This window comes from Elaeis guineensis, chromosome 9 (assembly GCF_000442705.2).
Source record: "Elaeis guineensis isolate ETL-2024a chromosome 9, EG11, whole genome shotgun sequence".
Taxonomy (NCBI): domain Eukaryota; kingdom Viridiplantae; phylum Streptophyta; class Magnoliopsida; order Arecales; family Arecaceae; genus Elaeis; species Elaeis guineensis.
This window is the reverse complement of record NC_026001.2, coordinates 12,134,498-12,154,726: the sequence shown is the minus strand read 5'-3', so window position 1 is coordinate 12,154,726 and position 20,229 is coordinate 12,134,498. Positions and strand designations below refer to the sequence as shown.

The 20,229-nt window shown below is 35.3% G+C and overlaps 1 protein-coding gene and 1 pseudogene across 1 annotated transcript; both read left to right on the top strand.

Moving 5' to 3' along the window:
* Window positions 1–1,868: 1,868 nt before the first annotated feature.
* LOC140851590 (22.7 kDa class IV heat shock protein-like) lies at window positions 1,869–3,166 on the top strand (annotated as a pseudogene).
* A 1,625-nt stretch (window positions 3,167–4,791) lies between these two features.
* Window positions 4,792–6,246, top strand: LOC140851717 (22.7 kDa class IV heat shock protein-like). The gene is given in 4 exon segments (XM_073243780.1): window positions 4,792–5,345; window positions 5,608–5,610; window positions 5,946–6,059; window positions 6,062–6,246. Coding segments are annotated over 4 exon segments (513 nt in total). The 5' UTR covers window positions 4,792–5,116; the 3' UTR covers window positions 6,229–6,246.
* Window positions 6,247–20,229: the final 13,983 nt, after the last annotated feature.

Sequence of the window (20,229 nt, the reverse complement as noted above, 5' to 3'; positions counted from 1 at the left end):
ATGTATTTTTTATTTCTAAATAATATATTTTAATTAATATCTAAAAAATATTACATCTACTACATTTATCAAGATTTTAATATCTCAGTTTTTGTATGTTGATTGAATTCTAAAAATATCTAAGCATCTCCGTTGTATAATTTCAATATACAAATATAATATCACTTTGATATATGAATACCTGATATGTAGGTAAAGGATCCTACATGAATCCTCACCTTACATGACATCGAAGTGCCATAGTGGAAAACAAAGTCAAAACAAGGCCAGAATCAAGATTATACTAAGGCTATTGTTGAAAATTTACTGGAGGCTAAAGAAAAAAAAAAAGTATATAATCAAAAAAAAAAAAAAAAAAGTACAAAATCTAAGCTAAGAATAACTAAATATTTTCATCAAAAAATAATAACTAGAAGGTCTCACGTCTCATCCTCTTCTTTTTAGACCTTAGGTATTGTATCATTGGTCTTCATTAACTTTCATAGAAGAACACTAAAGAAGAATTTAAACTAAACATTTCTTCCATTTTCAGCTCTTGATCACTCATCTACCTCCCATCTTGTACCATCATCCATCATTATTTTTTCTGTCTTTTTACCTTTAATTTTTTACAAACTGACCTATTTCATACTTAAAGCTAACCTATTCATACTTAAGTAAGATTTTCATCTAAGGCAAATCTTAGGTCACAACAGTATTAGGTATACTTGGTTATACTATCAAGAGAAATCAACACTCCCTTTATCATAGCTGATAAATTGATAAAATGATTCTTATCAATTATAAATTTTTTTATGTTGAAATAATTATTAGAAAAATAATGTGATAATTAATCTTTAAATATAATTAATAATTTTTCAATTTATCATATTGGCTAAGATGTTAATATCTTGCCTCCAAAATATCGATTGATATTTTAGAAAATCTTGATTCCATCCAAACATCCTCAGTTACCATATTGATCTGGGTAATTTGGAATCTAAGCTTAGTCCTAATCACTCATCATAATAAATGATAATACATTGGCATTTTAAAACTTTGTGCCTATCTTATATGCTAAGAGGGTTTAATAATTTCATGCATATCTCATACCTCAAACCATCTTATTTGTTTATCGATAGTACCGCTATAAGAATAGGCTTGATATTTTTCAGAGTCCAGGATCTAGATTGATGGTTCCTAGATGATTCGATCTAACCATCGTTATTCTATGATCTTTCAATTCTCATATTTCATGATTGATTTATAATTAACTTTTTATTAAAATAAAATATAATAATCAGATCAAAAATATTCATTAAGTGTTATTTTTGGTGCACATCCATTGAGCAATATTTATCTATTCATTTTTTTAAATTTGAATCATCTGATGGAATGGATAGGATTACCTTACTCTAGAATATCAGCAACCAAAAAGTTTTTATGCAGACGCCACTTCTTTTCCCACACCGTTTTTTCATCAGCGACCACCCTTATCCTTTTGAACGGTTCAGATTAAAGAAAACACGTACCATCTCTCCCATAGTGGACCATTCTATAACATGCACGACAGCATCTCCACTTCTGCCACGTCATCTCCAATGCGGTTTTTCATCAGGAACCACATTTCCCCTCCTGAATGGCTTAGATTGAAGAAAACGCGTCACCCCCTTTCCCGTTGAAAAGACCATTGTAGCACATGGAGGCCAACATCTCCGCTTAGGCCACGTCATTTCCAATGCAATTTTTTCATCATTAACCACACAGATCCTTCTGAGCGGCTTAGATTTAAGAAAATACGTCACCACCTTTCCCAGTGAACCATCTCTACATCCCTTCTCTTCTATAAAAACCTATTCAACCAAGACTTCTCAAACAAAGAACAGGCATTCCATATATCAACTCTACCCTTCTCCCCCGCACTTTGTCTTTGCTGAATAACTACGGTATTAATTTTCCAATGAAGGCTTCTATAGCTTTGGTTGTTCTTCTTCTGGGACTGGTGGCTCTTCCCACAAAGGGCCTGATGCCGTACAGTGATGATCCTTTCCGAATCTTCGAGCAGACTCCCCTCAACGTGCCCAAGGCCATGGAGACCCTCGCCCTCGCACGTGCTGACTGGAAGGAGACTTCCCAGGCTCACGTGATCTCTCTCGATGTTCCAGGTATGTTATCAAATAAATGGCTTTAATCTAAGGATCTGATCTCAGTCGATTACGTGTTTCCCATGCACAACTTCTTGTAAATTCTATTGATCAATTTAATTTAAATTATATAATTATTTATGAATCCACTGTTTTTTAAATTATATAATTATATGACTTAAATTAAATTATATAATTTAAATTAATACCATGTAGGGGTGAAGAGGGAAGATATCAAGATAGAAGTAGAGGAGAACCGGGTGCTGAGGATCACCAGAAAAGGAAGACTGAGGAGGAGGTGGAGGGCGAGAAATGGCACCGAGCTGAGAGGAGCTCTAGTAAGTTCTGCAGACAATTCAGGCTTCCGGCGAGCGCTGACATGGATTCCATTAAAGCCCACCTGGTGGATGGAGTTCTAAGAGTGACCGTGCCCAAGCTGGCTGAGGAGAAGAGACAGCCCAGGGTGGTGAACATAGTAGAATAGAGCAACAAGGGTGCAGACATCAAGACATCCAAGAATTAATCTTACATATGCTTTGTGGAAGAAGCATTTTTTTAGCCGATTTCTTTTAGTTTTCTGTGTTTTATATATTTTTATTTCTTGTTTGGATTTGGGTCTGTTTCTTAGCTCGGAACTTATTACTGAAATGAAGTAAAATGGTGCTCTAAACGTTAAATTCCTCGAGTCAGTGTACTTTTTTTTTTTTCTCGATTTTTTTTTTCCTCCTGTTGATTAGATTAGGAATTCTTCAGTTTGAATTGGGTTAGTATTTAATCTAAATCAACTTGTGAGTGTTATGTGATTTGATTAACTTGAGCATAGTTGAGCCAAAAAAAAACGTACATAGTGTGAATGGAGGGTTAGATCTGCAAAGACAAATATGTTCTGTTTCAACTTTATAGAATTACTGTATGCCGATATTCCTAAAACTGAATTATTACAAGTAGCTTATTTGCGAAATGGGTTGTTAGTGATGGTTGAGCTCTGTGTCCTTTTTTGTCACAGTATGTTTGCTCTTTTCTATGCGCGTGTTGAAATTATAAATCCCCGGCCAAAAGAATTGATGTACCTTCTGCTAAGGCAAGCAGCTAACTGTTTTATGATATAAAGTGATATATATATATATATGTAAATAGCATGTATTTATGTATTAAAACATTATAAAAATATTTCGATAATATTGTGTATGTATTTTTATTTCTAAATAATATATTTTAATTAATATCTAAAAAATATTATATCTACTACATTTATCAAGATTTTAATATCCTAGTTTTTGTATATTGATTGAATTCTAAAAATATCTAAGCATCTCCATCGTATAATTTCAATATACAAATATAATATCATTTTGATATATAAATATCCGGTAGGTAAAGGATCCTACATGAATCCTCACCTTATATGAGATCAAAGTGTCATAGTGGAAAATAAAGTCAAAACAAGACCAGAATCAAGATTATACTAAGGTTATTGTTGAAAATTTACTAAAGGCTAAAAAAAAAAAAAAAAAATACAAAACCTAAGCAAAGAATTACTGAATATTTTCATCAAAAGTTAATCACGCCTCATGACCTTAGTATTATATCATTGGTCTTCATTAGATTTTAAGGACATTAGACTTAAAGGAGAATTTAAACTACAGTTCTCCCATTATTAGCTCTTGATCACTCATCTACCTCCCATCTCGTACCGTCATCCATCATTATGTTTTTTTCTGTCTCTTCACCTTTAATTTTTTACAAACCGACCTATTTCATAATTAAAGCCAACCTATTCATGCTTAAGTAAGATTTTCATCTAAGACAAATCTTAAGTTACCACAGTATCAGGTACATTTGGTTATACTATCAATAGAAATCAGCACTCCCTTTATTATAGCTGATAAATTGATAAAATGATTCTTATCAATTATAATTTTTTTATGTTAAAATAATTATTAGCAAATCAATGTGATAATTAAGCTTTAAATACAATTAATAATTTTTCAATTTGTCATATTGGCTAAGATGTCAATATCTTGCCTCTAAAATATCGATTGATATTATAGAAATCCCGATTCCATCCAAACATCCTCAGTCATCATATTGATTTTGTGCCTAACTTATAAGCTAAAGGGGTTTAATAATTTCATACATATCCGTACCTCAAATCATCTTACTTCGTTTATTGATAGTGTTGCTACGAGAATATGCTTGATATTTTTCAGAGTCAAGGATCTAGGTGGATGGTTCCCAGATGATTCAATCTAATCCACCATTATTCTTTGATCTTTCAATTTTTATATTTCATGATTGATTCACAATTAAGTTTTTATTAAAATAAAATATAATAATCAGATCAAAACCATCCATTAAGTGTTCTTTTTGATGCATATCCACCGAGCCAAACACTATTTATCTATTCATTGTTTTAAATTTGAATCATTTGATGGAATGGATAGGATTACGTTCCTCTAGAATATCAGCAACCAAAAAGTTCGACGGTTGACTAACAAATTCTTATGCAGATGCCACTGCTTTTCCCACATCATTTTTTCATCAGTAACCACACTTATCCTTCTGAATGGTTCAGATTGAAGAAAACACGTACCACCTCTCCCATGGTGGACCATTCTATAACATGAACGCCAGCATCTCTTCTTCTGCCACGTTATTTCCTGAACGGCTTAGATTTAAGATAACACGTCACCACCTTTCCCATAGTTATTAGCAGACCAGTCCAGAGCACGCACAACAGCATCTCCTCTTCTACCACGTCGTTGGTAAACGGCCTTCGCAAGCAACACCACCCTTAATTGTAGGGTGGTGCCCCGCTAGAAGCTCCATCTCCTCCTATCTCTACGTCCCTTCTCTTCCTATAAAAACCCCATCAACCCAAGACTTCCGAAACCAAGAACAAAAGGGATAGTCAGCAGCGAAGCCAAGCATTCCATCAGCCCTACCTTCTCTCACGTACTGTTATTTTTTCTGAATAACTACTGTATTTCCCAATGAAGGCTCCTGTGGCGTTGGTGGTTCTTCTTTTGGGACTGGTGACTCTACCCACAAAGGGTCTGATGCCGTACGCCAGGAGTATATGGGGTATGATGTTGCCCAGTGATGATCCTTTCCGAATCTTCGAGCAGACTCCCTTCCACGTGCCCAAGGCCATGGAGACCCTCGCACGTGCTGACTGGAAGGAGACTTCCCAGGCTCACGTGATCTCTCTCGATGTTCCAGGTATGTTATCAAATGAATGGCTTTGATCTAAGAATCTGATCTCAGTCGATTACGAGTTTTCCATGTACAACTTCTCGTAAATTCTATTGATCAATTTAATTTAAATTATATATTTTTTTTGAATCTCTTTTTTTTTTTTAGGGGGGAGAAGATGAAGAAGGTATAATTGATTGTTAGAAAAGGTAGATAAGAAGCGTCTCTAGTGAAAATTTTTTATAATAACTGTATTAATTAATATTTAAAACTATTTTAGGAAAAAAAGGAAGTCAAAAAAAAAAAAGAATATAAATGTAAAGTGGCACTTTATTTAGGTTATCTTCTGAAATATACGAAGGGTAACTAAAACTTAGTCGAGTTTTTGAGTTAAGATTTTGAAATTTTTTAAGTGAAGCTTTGGCTGAGCTAGAGATCCAAGAGCAATAAATCAGAAATATGACCGATTTGATCGAGATCAGTATATATATATATATATAGATATGATAATTTTTTTTTATTTCGTTAACATTTTTTTTGGACATTTGCTATCCTTGGTGCATTTGATAAGTTCCTGTTTGTGCTTAATGCATGGCATCGGCATTTTAATTAATACCCATGCGGGAGTGAAGAGAGAAGATATCAAGATAGAAGTAGAGGAGAACCGGGTACTGAGAATCACCGGAGAGAGGAAGACTGAGGAGGCGGTGGAGGGCGAGAAATGGCACCGAGCTGAGGGTGCTCCGGCAAGTTCTGGAGGCAATTCAAGCTTCCAGCGAGGGCTGACATGGACTCCATTAAAGCCCACCTGATGGATGGAGTTCTGAGAGTGCCCGTGCCCAAGTTGGCTGAGGAGAAGAAGAGACAGCCCAGGATGGTGAACATAGTAGAAGAGAGCAACAAAGGGTGAAGACATCAAGACATCCAAGGCGGACATGTAATTAATCTTACATATACTCTGTGGATAAGAAGCTTTTTTAGCCGATTTCTTTTCAATTTTATATATTTTCATTTCTTGTATGGATTTGGGTTTGTTTATTAGCTCTGAACTTGTTACCGGAATGAAATAAAATGGCATTCTAAGCGTTAAATTTCTCTGATCAGTGTTTTTTCTTTCTTTTTCTTGATCTTTCTTTTTTTCTTTTTTCTCCTGTTGATTAGATTAGCAATTCTCCAGTTTGAGTTGGGTTGGTATTTAATCTACGTTCTATTTGTGAGTGTTATGTGGCTTGACTAACTCCAGCACATGAATTGAACCAAAAAAAAAAATCGTACGAAGTGTGAATGGAGGGTTAGATCTGCAAAGACAAAGACATGTCCTGTCTCAATTTCTAGAATTACTGTATGCCGATTTTTCTAAAACCTGGATTATTACGAGTTGCTTATTTACGAAATGGCCAATGGGTTGTTAGTGATAGTTGAGCTCTGTTTCCTTTTCGGTCGCAGTATTTTTGCTCTCTTCTCTGCGCATGTTGAAATTACAAATCCCGAACCAAAGGAATCGATATACCTTCTGCTAATGGAGCAGGTTATGCAAAAAAAAAAAAATATATATATATATATATATATATATATATATATATATATATATATATATATGTGTATATATATATATATATATATATATGTATATATATATATATATATGTATGTATATATATATATATATATGTATGTATATATATATATATATATGTATGTGGTATGTATGTATGTATTAAAACATTATAAAAATATTAGTTAATATTTTTTAAGAATTTTTTATATCTGAATAAAATATTTTAATTAATATCTGAAAGTTATTGTCTTACTTAGACGTACTACAATTATCAAGATTTTGATATCTCGATTTTCGTATATTGATTGAATTCTAAAAATATCTAAGCATCTCTGCTGAAATATTGGGCAGTTTATCAGCTATCAATTTAAAGTTTACAAATAATTTTAAATAATATATTTCGAGTTTTATCTAAAATATAAAAATAATATATTTTGAAGCTAGCTTGTATAATTTCAGGATGAAAATGGATCGGATAATATTCAACTGGATCTATTTTCATATTCACATCTATTCAGATATAAAAAAAAAATTGAACATCTAATTATATTTGTATCCATATTCATATCTATTGAATAGAAATGGATAAAGATTTAAACAAATAACTATCTGATTCATATATGAATATATGATTTTATTTAATTATATGTGATACTCATAAATTTTTAAAAATATAATTTTATTAATATATTATTAATTTAATTTATCATCTATTTCATAATATTTTGGTTATATGGTCACAAAATTTAATATTTATCTATATTTATGATATCCAATTTTTATTCATATTCATTTAAAATAAATATATAAATATACATTCAATTGATATTAGTATTGGTATTTATGTTTATATTTATATTTATTAAATAAAATAAATATAGATATGAATATATTAATATTTATTTTCAACTTTAATATAGTTTCAAATAAAATTTTTAAATTAAAAAATAATAAAAAAAATTCACCGACGACATATTCCAAGAGAGGGAGATGCCGATTATATATAAAAAAACTTGTGACTTGGGAAACGGAAAAGGACAATAGCGGGTGAGCAGCTTTGTCGAAACAAATTTATGAGCTGTTCATTCTGAAGTGTTTAAGTGACAAGTTGGTCCGAGAGGCTTCTTCTTTTCTTCTTCTTTTCTTTTTTTTCTTCTCCTTCTTTTTCTGTGTGGGGATTGAAGCAAGTTGGTCTATGTGTTACACCCCTCCTCCTAGCATAGGAGATTATAGGTACTTTTGGTTTACGATCAAATTAGAATCAGATTTGGAGTGGATTCAAATCAAAATTGAAGTGGCCATATCTCTGAATATATTTGATTCGTGATTGGAATCAAAACCGAAATTGAAATAGAATTTGAATATTAAAAGAGAATATAGATTAGATTTTGAGAAATTAGAATATTTTCATCTCCTTTAGAATCGGAATAGGCATGAAACTCCCTCCAACTAAATGGTTAAAATAGGAGTGACTCATCATTCTTGTTTTAGAATTTAACTCTCAAGAGCCAAACATGTACTATATATTGAAGGATCAAATACTTTGTACAAATAATTCTTGCATCATTTTACTAAAATAATTCACATTTGTTCCTATTGTTATAAATTTGAGATCTAAAGGAGTAATGCATATTTGTTTTTTCTTTAACAAACAGAAATATGCTTCTGTGCGTTATTTTTGTTGATAATTATTTTGTATATTTAACCTCGGTTGTTAAATTTAAAAACCGAAGCAAATCTCCAACAAAAAACAAGTTATGCATGAATTACTAGAGAAAGCAATCTCTCTAATGTGTTATGTAGGATAATAATCAGTAGGAACTCTGGGCCCAAATACAGACTTGTAAAACATTGTGACCGTGGATCTACGTCTACCAAATCTGCGTGCACTGTGAACTTAATGGGAGCTGACCATGGAAACCATTTGGCATGAACCTGAGCTAAACTTGTATTAGGATATGATCCAGACCATAAATTTACCTAGCACGTAATGCATATTTTTTCTTTTCCATATCACTAAAAAATTGTCGGTATGTAGGAAAATTGAGTTTGTTTAATAAATGCACCCAAATCAAGATCACAACCCAATCGAAATATATCCAATCCAAACTGATGAGTTTCAAATAGGATGAGATTTGACATATCCAAGTTTGTCCAACCTGATTTTTGCATGGTCAAAGATTGGATTAAGATTTAAACTTGAACCGCCAACACGTCCAACTTCAGTTTAAGATTCATTTAGATATTTCTGTAGGATTAGATTAAAAATTCTATCACAACCAAGCTTGGCCCGTCTAGCTTTAAACTATGTGCACTGATGGTACCTAATATTATAAAATATAAAGTCTGATCCCCCCTCCGTAGCACCCGCACTTTTTTATCATGCAGTTGATTAATGGTTTTATTTGCGACATATGTCTACCCTACTATTTTTCTTGAAGAAATTCTTTGTGCACCATGTGCGGTGCAAAACGCACAGGCCAGGCAGCGGTACAGAAAAAAAAAAAAAAAAATTTTTTTTTGCCAGCTTTGCACGAGAGCCAATCATCGTGTTCGTGCACCGGACACGGTGCACAAAGAATTTCTCTTTTTCTTGAGGCCCCTTGTCAAGGGATAGTGGACTCAACTATTATGAGGTCGTTGGTTTAATTTACGCCTTGTATAGATGGTTCTCATTTTTGTTTGCAAGTCAATGCACATGAGGGAGTAGATAAATACCAATAAAGATAGCTGTCTGAGGCAATGGGCCTTGTAGCATGACATGACCCAAGCCCACTGGACCGAAAGTTCAATGGGCCGTATCTTGTACGGTTCATTAAAACAAATCCATGACTTGACATGACCCTAGGCACAGAGTGACAGGCTATACCAAGCATGGCCTGTTGGCATGTTAGACCAGTGGCCTGTTAAGCACGCCTCGAAACAGATATTTTTTTTCAAATTTTAACAATTATTTTTAAATTTTTATAATTTTAATCCTTCAATAGCCATAAAATGATTAATTTTGAGAATAATTTGAAAAAATAAAAATATTTGGATTTCTATAATAGAATCAAAAGTTTAACGGGTCGTGCCGAGGCACGGCCCATCTTAAGAGAGCCAGGCTAGCTCACGAGCCGGACACGACACGATCCGACCCATGGGTCATGCCAGCCCAGGCCCTTATGGGCCGAGCCAGATCGGGTTTAGGCCGTAGGCTGCAAAATCCCAAATCCAATCCGACACTCTTATCTATGCCGTACCTAATACAGCCCGTTACTATTGCAAGTGGATCAGACTAGGCCGTGTAACAGGTGGCCCGACAAGACCCGATTCGTTGGTTGCATCAGCCCAGGTCTTTATGGGCCAGACTAGGCTGAGCCTAGGCCGTGGGCTGCAAAATCTCCAATCCAATCCGACTCTCTTATATGTGCCGTACCTGACACAATCCATTACTATAATAGATGGATCAGATCGAGCCGTATAACAGACGGCCCGACCCGGTGCCTATGTCCATTTACCTAATCATTTTTACTCTTTGCTGCACTATAATTCATTTCCTTGAAAACTAACACTCACTTTTCTTTAGAAGTGGTCTCTTGAGCGAGCTTGTTGTACGAGGGAACAGATTGTTAAGTTGACCCGCGTTTCCTACCTCAATGCTTTAATAGTTTGGAGGTGTCTTCTTGTAACCTAATTAGTGACCTTGATCATGAGACTACATTAGCTTAGATTGATCGGATACTAATAGTTTGTGTATTACGTTTGTTGAATAAAGGTTGACTAGGATAGGTTGAATAAAGGCTGTCTCCCTCTCCCTCTCCCTCTCCATCCCTCCCCTTCTCTCTCTCTCTCTCGTCCTTTCCCATTCTCTCCATTCACGGTTTCGAACAACAATCCTTTTTACGGTATTTTATCAACGGTGTTATATTGCAAAAATGTGGCTTTAAAGAATTCTATGTCATCTAGAAGGTTCCTTTTCTGATGTTGGCTTGATGCTCCGTGCTGGTGATTTCTTGCCAGCTGTCTCAATTGTTTTCTTCATTGTCTTGCAGGTGTTGGCTTTTTACCTGCATTCTCTTGGAAGTTTTATTTTGAGACCATACTTGGCCTAGTTGTTCGGTTGGAGGCCTGTTCTATCCTTGTTACTACCTTTATATTCCCCTGTTAGAATTTCAGGTATAGTTCCACATGTTTGCATAACATAATCTCTATAACTGCTTTCCAGCTTGTTCAAACATGCTCCAGTAAATGAGGATGATGCCAGGGAAAACACTGATGTCCGATGGGCTTCCATCTTTTATTTCTTAATTTGTACAAAAACTGATTGGTTTATTTTTTTTATAAAAAATATATCATGATTTCAAGAATTAAGGAGTGTCGTATATACCTAATTGTGGGCTACTTAAGCCATCTGATTGCAATATTGAACTATCTTAATTTGGACATCTCTATGGTAGTATTGTTTGATATTTTAGAGATCTCACGATGGTTTCATGACACTTCAAATCATATATATATTGTAAAATGGAGCAAACATGTCTCTGCATCTCCATCCGCTATGTGGGCATGTCTCTGTCTGCCATGTGTGTACAAGAGAAAAAAGCCGGGAGCAAACGCATCATAAAAAAGTTAGGAGGAGGTGGGTGAGGGCTCGATCAGGCCATTGATGGAGACGCACTTCGTCCACTATTTTTCATCGATGGAGGTGGGGATAATGACGGCGGAGGCATCCACAGAGACAGGATAACGACGATGGAGACATCGATGGAGGCGAAGATGATAGCGGTGGATGATAACAGCGGTGGAGGCATTGGCGGAGGCGAAGGGTTTCCGACAGCGAGAAAGGCTGCTGGAAATCGCCCCTCGGACCCTCGCTGTACCTACCGTTGCTTCCTCACCGCACTCGCCGCTGCTTCCTCACAGGATCATCGGGGCAAGCCAAACCACCGTTGGCCCTCACGACCGTGGAAGAACAACAGGATTACTGTATTTTTTAGATGGAAAGAGATTGAGCGCAGAGGCAAGGTGTGCCGGAAGAGCTTCCCGTCTAGTCGGTCGCTAAGCAACCATATGAGGTTCCACGTCCACACGATGACAGTTACGAGGAGGCAGCGGCAGAGTGGGTGGAGGAAGCATGGGGTGAGGAAAACATTCCACGATGGAGAGGTGTCTCGAAGGTGGGCTTGGTGGGAGTATAGGAGCGAGGCAAGGATCACCACTATGAGGTCGTTGGGGAGGCCAGCTATTAGGGTCTGGGCCTCGTCGGGTGGGGCCTAGGGTTCACACGTTAGCAAGGAGGAGGAGGCCATGGGTCGAAGATTGGATCCAAAAGTGCAGGTCCGTGTCTTTCTAATCCTGATCTCTCAATGCCTTTCTCCGTCTCCGATCACCGCCACTACCATCCTAAGGGTTCAGACTCAACCTTTCCCTGCTCCTCCTTTTTGGATCCATTGATGGAGAGAAAAAAATTGTTCCAAAAAAAAAATGATGATACTAGTAGATTCTGCATCCATTCTTTCATATATTTAACAAAATCAGAGGCAATTATAAATTATTTTTTGGATAGTATTAATTAATAATAAGTTTTTAATTATTTTTGGTATTCAAAGAATAGATACGATCATCTGGCATTCCGTAGATTGAATACATCAATTTTAGGGAGAAGAGCAAAGCAGTAAAAGAAGAGATGAAAAAAAATTTAAAGTTTAGATTTTAATTTTTTTTTAATTTTTTTTATAATTTAGATCTTCAAAATTTTAATATTAATTTTTTTTAATTTTTAAAATTTAAATCTCTCACAACTCATTAATTGAAGGTATACTCATCAAGATTCTGATCAAAACTATCATTTATCAATATATTACGATATTTTTGTTCCATCTCGAGCTCGAAGATGCTGTGGCCATTGATGATAATAGTGGTCGACTGTTGATGTTGTCAACTTTACTATTGAAAGAGTTGGAGGGTGTGCGAGAAGAGGATTGAAAGAGAAGGAGAATGAGAGATAGAAAAGTTTAAAAAATAATTAAAAATAAAAATAATAAAAAATAAAAAATTTATGAAGGAGCTTTATGGAATCAAAGTTGTTGATTGTTACAAAATTTATCTGAAAAAAAAAAATCATATGTCATACATCGCACAGGGTTCTAAGCTAGTAATAGTATATAGCTATAACCTTTCAAGTTTTTTTATTAACTTCTGAGATATAGAGGATAGAGAAGCCATCTCTAAAGTTAATTCAATATAATAATTATCTCTTATTACAAGATTAGCATCTTTGCATTACTTCCTTCTCATGATAGTTTATAATGATTAATTTTCAACTATTTTTGATTATTGATTGACTATCATGTTTTTTCATAGTAAATTTAAGTATAACATATTTATATTAACATATGCATGTATGAACTTTCTATAGCATTATCTTATGTCTTCGAAACTATAATGTTTGCACCCTATGAATTGCATTGTTATACATTATTTTATTACTTACTTTTGGAGTACTTCTTGTTTATTTAGGCTGACATTGAGTGAATCTAACTTTTGTAGTAAATCATGCAAGAAATTTGATTTTTAGTGATAAAATTTTAGTGATGAAAATATTTTTCATTGTAAATAAGTATATTTTTATGACGAAAAAATTTTGTTACTAAAAATTAAGTATTTACGATAAATAAAAAGTTTATCGTAAAAAGTTAAATTTTTTGCGATGAAATTATAATTTTCATTGCTAGAAGTAAATTTTTAACGACGAAATTTTTTTTCATCACTAGAGTTTTATTTTTTTATGATGAAATAATTTTTTCATCATCAAAAATAAAATTATTTATGATAAAAAAAATATTTATCGTTAAAAATTAGATTATTTGCGATGAAATAGTTTTCATTGTAAAAAATATAATTTTTGTGATAAAATTTTTTATATTTGATGATGAAAATATTTCATCACTAAATATTATTTTATTAAAAAAATAAATTTTTATAATAAAATTTTAATTTTCATTGCTAGAAGTATATTTTTAACGACACATTTTCTTTGTCACTAGAGTTTTATTTTTTTTGCGATGAAATAAATTTTTCATCATCAAAAATAAAATTATTTACGATGAAATAAATTTTTTATGGCTAAAAATTAATCATTTGTGACAAAAAAATTTCATTGCAAAAAATTAAATTTTACGATAAAATTTTTATTTTTGGTGATGAAATTATTTCGTCGTTAAAGATTGTTTTGTTGCCAAAAAAAATTTATTTTAGGATAAAATTTTGCCCCAAAATGTGAGAGAGACCCTCTCGGTGTCCCACGCCGCCGACACGCCTATCCCTCCCCGATCGAGCTCGACGTTAGCCATCGTCCTTCCTCCCCGATCGAGCGTGCCACCGGTCGGTCGACGTCCTCTCTTCACGCCATCGTGCTGGTCGAGTCACCCTCTCGCTCTCTCTCGCAGCCCCATCAGTCCTCTTCCTCCCTCCCTCTCCGATCGACCTTGGCACAGACCGTCATCCTCCCTCCCCGATCGAGTGCGCCACTGGATAGGTTGAAGCCCTCCACACCACCGTGCCAATCTCTCTTGTTCTCTCACACCGCCGCCGCCAGTCCTCTTCCTCCCTCCCTGGTCGAGCTCGACGCCAGCCGTCGTCCTCCCTCCCCGATCGAGCGGGCCATCGATCGATTTGAAGCTCTCCCTGATTGGCATCCTCCCTCCATGCCATCGTGCCGGCCGTCATCCTCCCTCCACGCTATCGTGCCGGCCGTCATCCTCCCTCTTCGATCGAGCACGCCACCGATCGGGTTGAAGCCCTCTCCGATCGAGGCCACCACCGTCATCCTCTCTCCGCCACCACCGTTGTCTTCCTCCTCAATTTCTCCCTCTCCCTCCCTCACTTTCTCTCTCTCCCCCCTTTCTCCCTCTTTCTCCCTCACTTTCTCTCTCTCTCCCTCTCTCCCTCTCTTACGGTTGTTCCTTCCCTTAGGGCTATCGCCATCGTCGTGCCGCTGTCGCCGTCGTCCCTCTTTGAAGTCTATTGGGCTGCAATCTCTCAGATATATATGGCTCTCTGACTATGTCTCTCTCTCTCATAGTCCACCTGTAGGTCGCCACCATCGCCGTGCCACCAGCATCTGCTTATCTCGGTACCCAACTCTCTCTCTATCTGTAGTATTCATGGGAGAGTGGAAAGATCAGGCCAAAAAAATTAATTTTTATTTAATTTTTATAATTTTTTAAAATTTTTATTCTTTCTTTTTAATTGATTTTAGTCATTTGACATGATTATTTGTTGTTCTACTTTGAAGCATAGTTCATGATCTGAAAATAATTTAAAACTAAAAATAATTATAATAATAATATATTAATTGTAGCATAATAAATTTATAAACCTAAGAATTTTTGTTCGAGGATAGCATGCATGAACCAATATTTATCCTTTAATGAAAAAAAATATTGGTGCTCTACACACTGTCCTCGAATTGTCCTTGTGGATAATTTGGGCACGTAAGTAAATTTTATATTGCATACTATGTGCTTCTACATTGGAGAGTTTTATCAGTATGTTCAGTCATGTTCTCTGGATACATAGCACAATTTTAATGTTCGTGTATCTGGGGAACTGCGTCGAAATACTGTCAAAATTTTTTGGTGTAAAAGACATATATTGCAATATTAAATTTTTGCGTTCCTAAATGAGATAGGACCATCACCCTATAGGTAGGGGATATAAGGCATTAGTCAACTATTATTACATAAGATTGATTGTATAGTTTGCATCAAAGAAATGTAGGCATGGATCATGGTTGGATGTCATTGCATGATAAATTCTGTCCTAAGTATATTACGAGTGTAACGTCTTTCATGAATGTGACATCTAATCACACTAGAAAAGATTGAAAAGCTCATTGTCCATATCGTCGATGTAGAAATTTATTTTGATGTACCCTACCGAATATTCAAAATCATTTGTACGAACACAGTATAGATATAACTTACAAAAGATGGACTTGTCATGGTAAAGATTTATCGATTAGCTCGAGCATGTTGCCTAGGAGTCCCACAAATCCATTGTCAGTAGATGGATCATCCAGTCGTGAAAGGCAAACACTCAGTGCAGAAGATAGAAAAATTTTGGAGGATCTTCATCCGGAGTTATTGAAGCAAATGTGGAAGTGGGAGCAGAACATCAGCATCCTATTCTGAGACAAGAAGCTGAAGAGGACAGTAACATGTCTGTGAATGATAGATTCGAGCGTCTATTAAGAGATGTACAAAGTGACATTTATCCTGGTTGTAAAAAATGCTCTCTGTTGTCTGCTGTAATAAGTTATTACATATGAAGATACTTAGTAAGTGGTTAAACAACTCGTTTAATTGGTTGTTTCAAATTTTTGAAGGACCTACTACCTGAGGGAGAGTTACTTCCGTCAAGTCATTATGAAGCCAAAAAATTATTAAAAGGACTCAGTTGGAAGTCAATGACTTGGGCCTACACTGCGAAAAGATACATGCATGTCCGAATGATTGTGTTCTATTTCAAAAAGATAAAAAAAATCTACAAGTATGTCCGATTTGTCATTCAAGCAGATGGAAAGAAAGTCATGGTAAGGATAAAAAGAAAAAAAAATATCATGCAAGATTTTACGATACTTTTCGATACACCATGATTGCGTCGATTATTCATATCAAGGCATACTTCCTGTGATATGCAATGGCATAAAGAGGAAAACAACATCGATGATGATATAGTGAGACATCCATCAGATGGAGATGTGTGGAAATATTTCGATCGTGAACATCCATGGTTTGCAGCTGATTCACGAAATATCAGGCTAGGGTTGGCAACAGACGGATTTAATCCATATGGTAATCTTAGCACTACATACAGTATGTGGCCTGTTATGGTGTTTCCTTATAATTTACCACCTTGAAAGTATATGAAATGATCTTTTAATCTACTGGCTTTGTGGATCCCGGGTCTCCGTGCCCATAGAAGAGACATCGATATATTTTTAGAGCCGTTGATCGAAGAGTTGCAATACTTGTGAGAAGAAGGGTGCGAAACGTATGATCATGTTACAGGAGATATCTTTCGCATGCATGTAGCACTACTTTGGACAGTTAATAATTTTATTGCATATGACAATATTTTTGGGTGGTGTACAAAAGAGTATAAAGCATGCCCAACTTGTAATGATGATATTACATCCGACCATATTCGTGAAAAGATTTGTTTCACTGGCCATCAATGTTTCTTGCTAGATGATCATAGATGGAGAAGTCTTAAGTTCAACGGCAAGCATGAATGACGTGCCCAACCAAAGTTCTGATCTACGGACAATATTTTAAATCAGCTACCTATCCCACAGGATGTCATATTTGGTAAAGGTCCGGCCAGTCAAGTAGGCGTGCGAACAAGTATCGAAAATTAAAGAAAAAGGAGCAAGTTTTCGATCTTCTATATTGAAAAATACTTTTTTCTTCAATACAATCTTGACGTCATGCACATTGAAAAGAACATATTTAATAGTGTATTTAATACCATCCTCAATATCGAAGAAGAATGAAAGATATTATGAAGGTTCGTCTTGATTGGAGGACATGCGGATTAGAAAGGAATTACATTTGATTCAACAGGGGGATCGGCTGGTGAAGCCATTGGCATGTTATGTACTGAACCGAAGAGAGAGAAATCAATTTCTCACATATTTGATATCAATAAATTTTTCGATGGATACGTCTCAAACTTGAAACGATGCATCAAGCCGAAAGATGGAAAGATCATCGGGATGAAAAGTCATGATTGCCATGTGCTTCTACAACATGTGCTCCTAGTTGGTTTGCATGGATTGTCACCAGATAATATGTGCGATGCATTACTTGATCTGGAAACTTATTTTCGGACTTATGTGCAAAGACGTTGAGGCGAAGTCAGATCGACATTTAGAGAAGAAGATTATTATTACTCTTTGTAAGCTCGAGATGATATTCCCTTCCATCTTCTTTGATATCATGGTGCATCTTTCAGTTCATCTTCCACATGAGGCTAGACTAAGTGGGCCAGTACATACAAGATGGATGTACCCAATTGAAAGATAATTGCATGATATTGTAATATTTATTATTCATTATTATATTTTTTATTATATATGTATATCAATTGATAATTTATTGGATAGGGAGATGCGAGAATATAATAGTGCCATCGCTAACAAAGCACGGCCCGAAGGTTCAATAGTGGAGGCACATATTATGAATGAATGTCTGACATTTTGCTCTATGTACCTTCAAAGAGTAGAGACCAAATTTACGAGGCCACAATGAAATGTCGATGTTGACAATATTCTGATCAATAGATTGTCCGTGTTCTCTAATGTTGTCCGACCATATGGTAAGAAAGATTTTTGAATGTTGACACCACAGGAAACGGACGACATGCATTGGTATATACTAAACAATTACAAGGAGGTGAAAGCATACACGATGTGAGTATACATTTTTTTTTGTTGATATATGCATGAATATATGTACTTGTAGACTCTAAATTAAAATATACATATTATTACTGTATCACTTCAGTGAGCACGGAAATAAGCTCAGAAGAATCAATCTTACATTAGCAGTGGCACAACATAGGAATCAATTTGCATCATGATTTGACGAATGGATAAGTTATGTTAATGTTCACCATGATTTAAAAATTTATTTATATAGTATTTATTTTGTCAAACTTAATCTGTATATTTTCTTTTAATTGTAGATAGCTTAGCTATGTATAAACAATCCTAACTATATCAGTGATGATTAGCCGCACCTGCATAAAATCTGACAGACGTGTATCGATATATTCAGCATGTATAGTCAATGATGTGCGTTCTTAACGAAAAATCATGATCGCGATCGAACCACACAGAATTATGGAATAACGTAGAGGGTGAGTACAAGGGTGAAATAATAGATTTTTTTGATATTCTGCATGAGGTTATAGAGCTAGATATAGTGTCTTCGGCGGTTGTGTTATTCAAGTATCGATGGTATGATTTAGGATGACACAGGTCAATTATTATAGACCTTCAACTCGTAGTGTCCATACTAGTCACATGTGGTATGAAAGTGATCATTATATTTTTGCAAAGCAAGCGAGACTGATGTGGTATATTGATGATACCAAAATGAAAGAGCCTTGGCGAGTTGCAATAAGGGCTCAGCATAGACATTTGTTCGATCCCGCACTTTTCACATGCCCGAATGATGAAGATCTAGAGAATGAAGTCTGTGCAAATATTGAAAATGAAGCATATCAAATACAAGCATCAAATAACATATTATACCAGATGACACGGTCGACATAGGACAATTGCAAAGAGATGATTGCGAACCTGAGGATGTTTCTATTGTTGGAATGTCGGTAAGGGTATGGGCACGAGCATGATCCAACAATAATTTGGGATCACAATCACATGTGGATGATGACTTCATCAACGACGATGATGATAGCACTTCAGGATCGATGCCTTCTATGAATCCTGCTGAGGATGACTATATGGACATGAGTTCAGATTCTGAGAATAATAATTTATATGAATAATTCAATTTATTTTTTTGTTACATCATGTAATACTTGAGTTTTTTTATTACGTCCTGATTTAAATTATTTTAACCATTGCAGCATCATGGCTGGTCTTGGACGTAGACGTTCGCAGGGTAGACAGCAGGTCCCACTTGATGATACACATCCTCACTTTAGCATTTTGCACAATGAGTCAGAGGATTTAGATGAGACTCGGAGAGCAGACTAGTGCTTAACCAGAGCCTGTCCAACCAGAGATCGTGGCACAAAAGCATCATCCCCCTGCAGGTATATCTCTATCAATTTTTAAACTATGTACATTTTTTTGTTATATACATCCATTGACAGATGATATATTCATTTCATGAATTTTAATATGCAGGAACAGAGCAGCGACACGCAATGCGTGGTCCTAGTAGGGGCCTCGTTTTGGAGAAATACATGCATATGCACCATAAAAAGCCAAAAGTATAGATATTTCAAAATTATCTAATTGGCACAGAGGCTAGTATAGTCGCAAACGAGATCAGTCTGTACATGTGGAATCATTTTTTGTGGGCCATCGAAAGTTTCAAGCATGTAGCCCCTCAATACCGCGATGCCCTCTCTCTCACATCAAGGTAAAAGTTAACTTCGAATGTCTTGCACATCATTACATGATCCATATTATATTTTGTTATATGGATAATTTTTTATTATATAAATAATTCTATATATTTGCTTTTTGTTATGATGAATGTTCATATGTGTATGATAATATTGACTTCGAGGATTGTATCAACGAACAAATGATAGTATGTATTCTAAAAA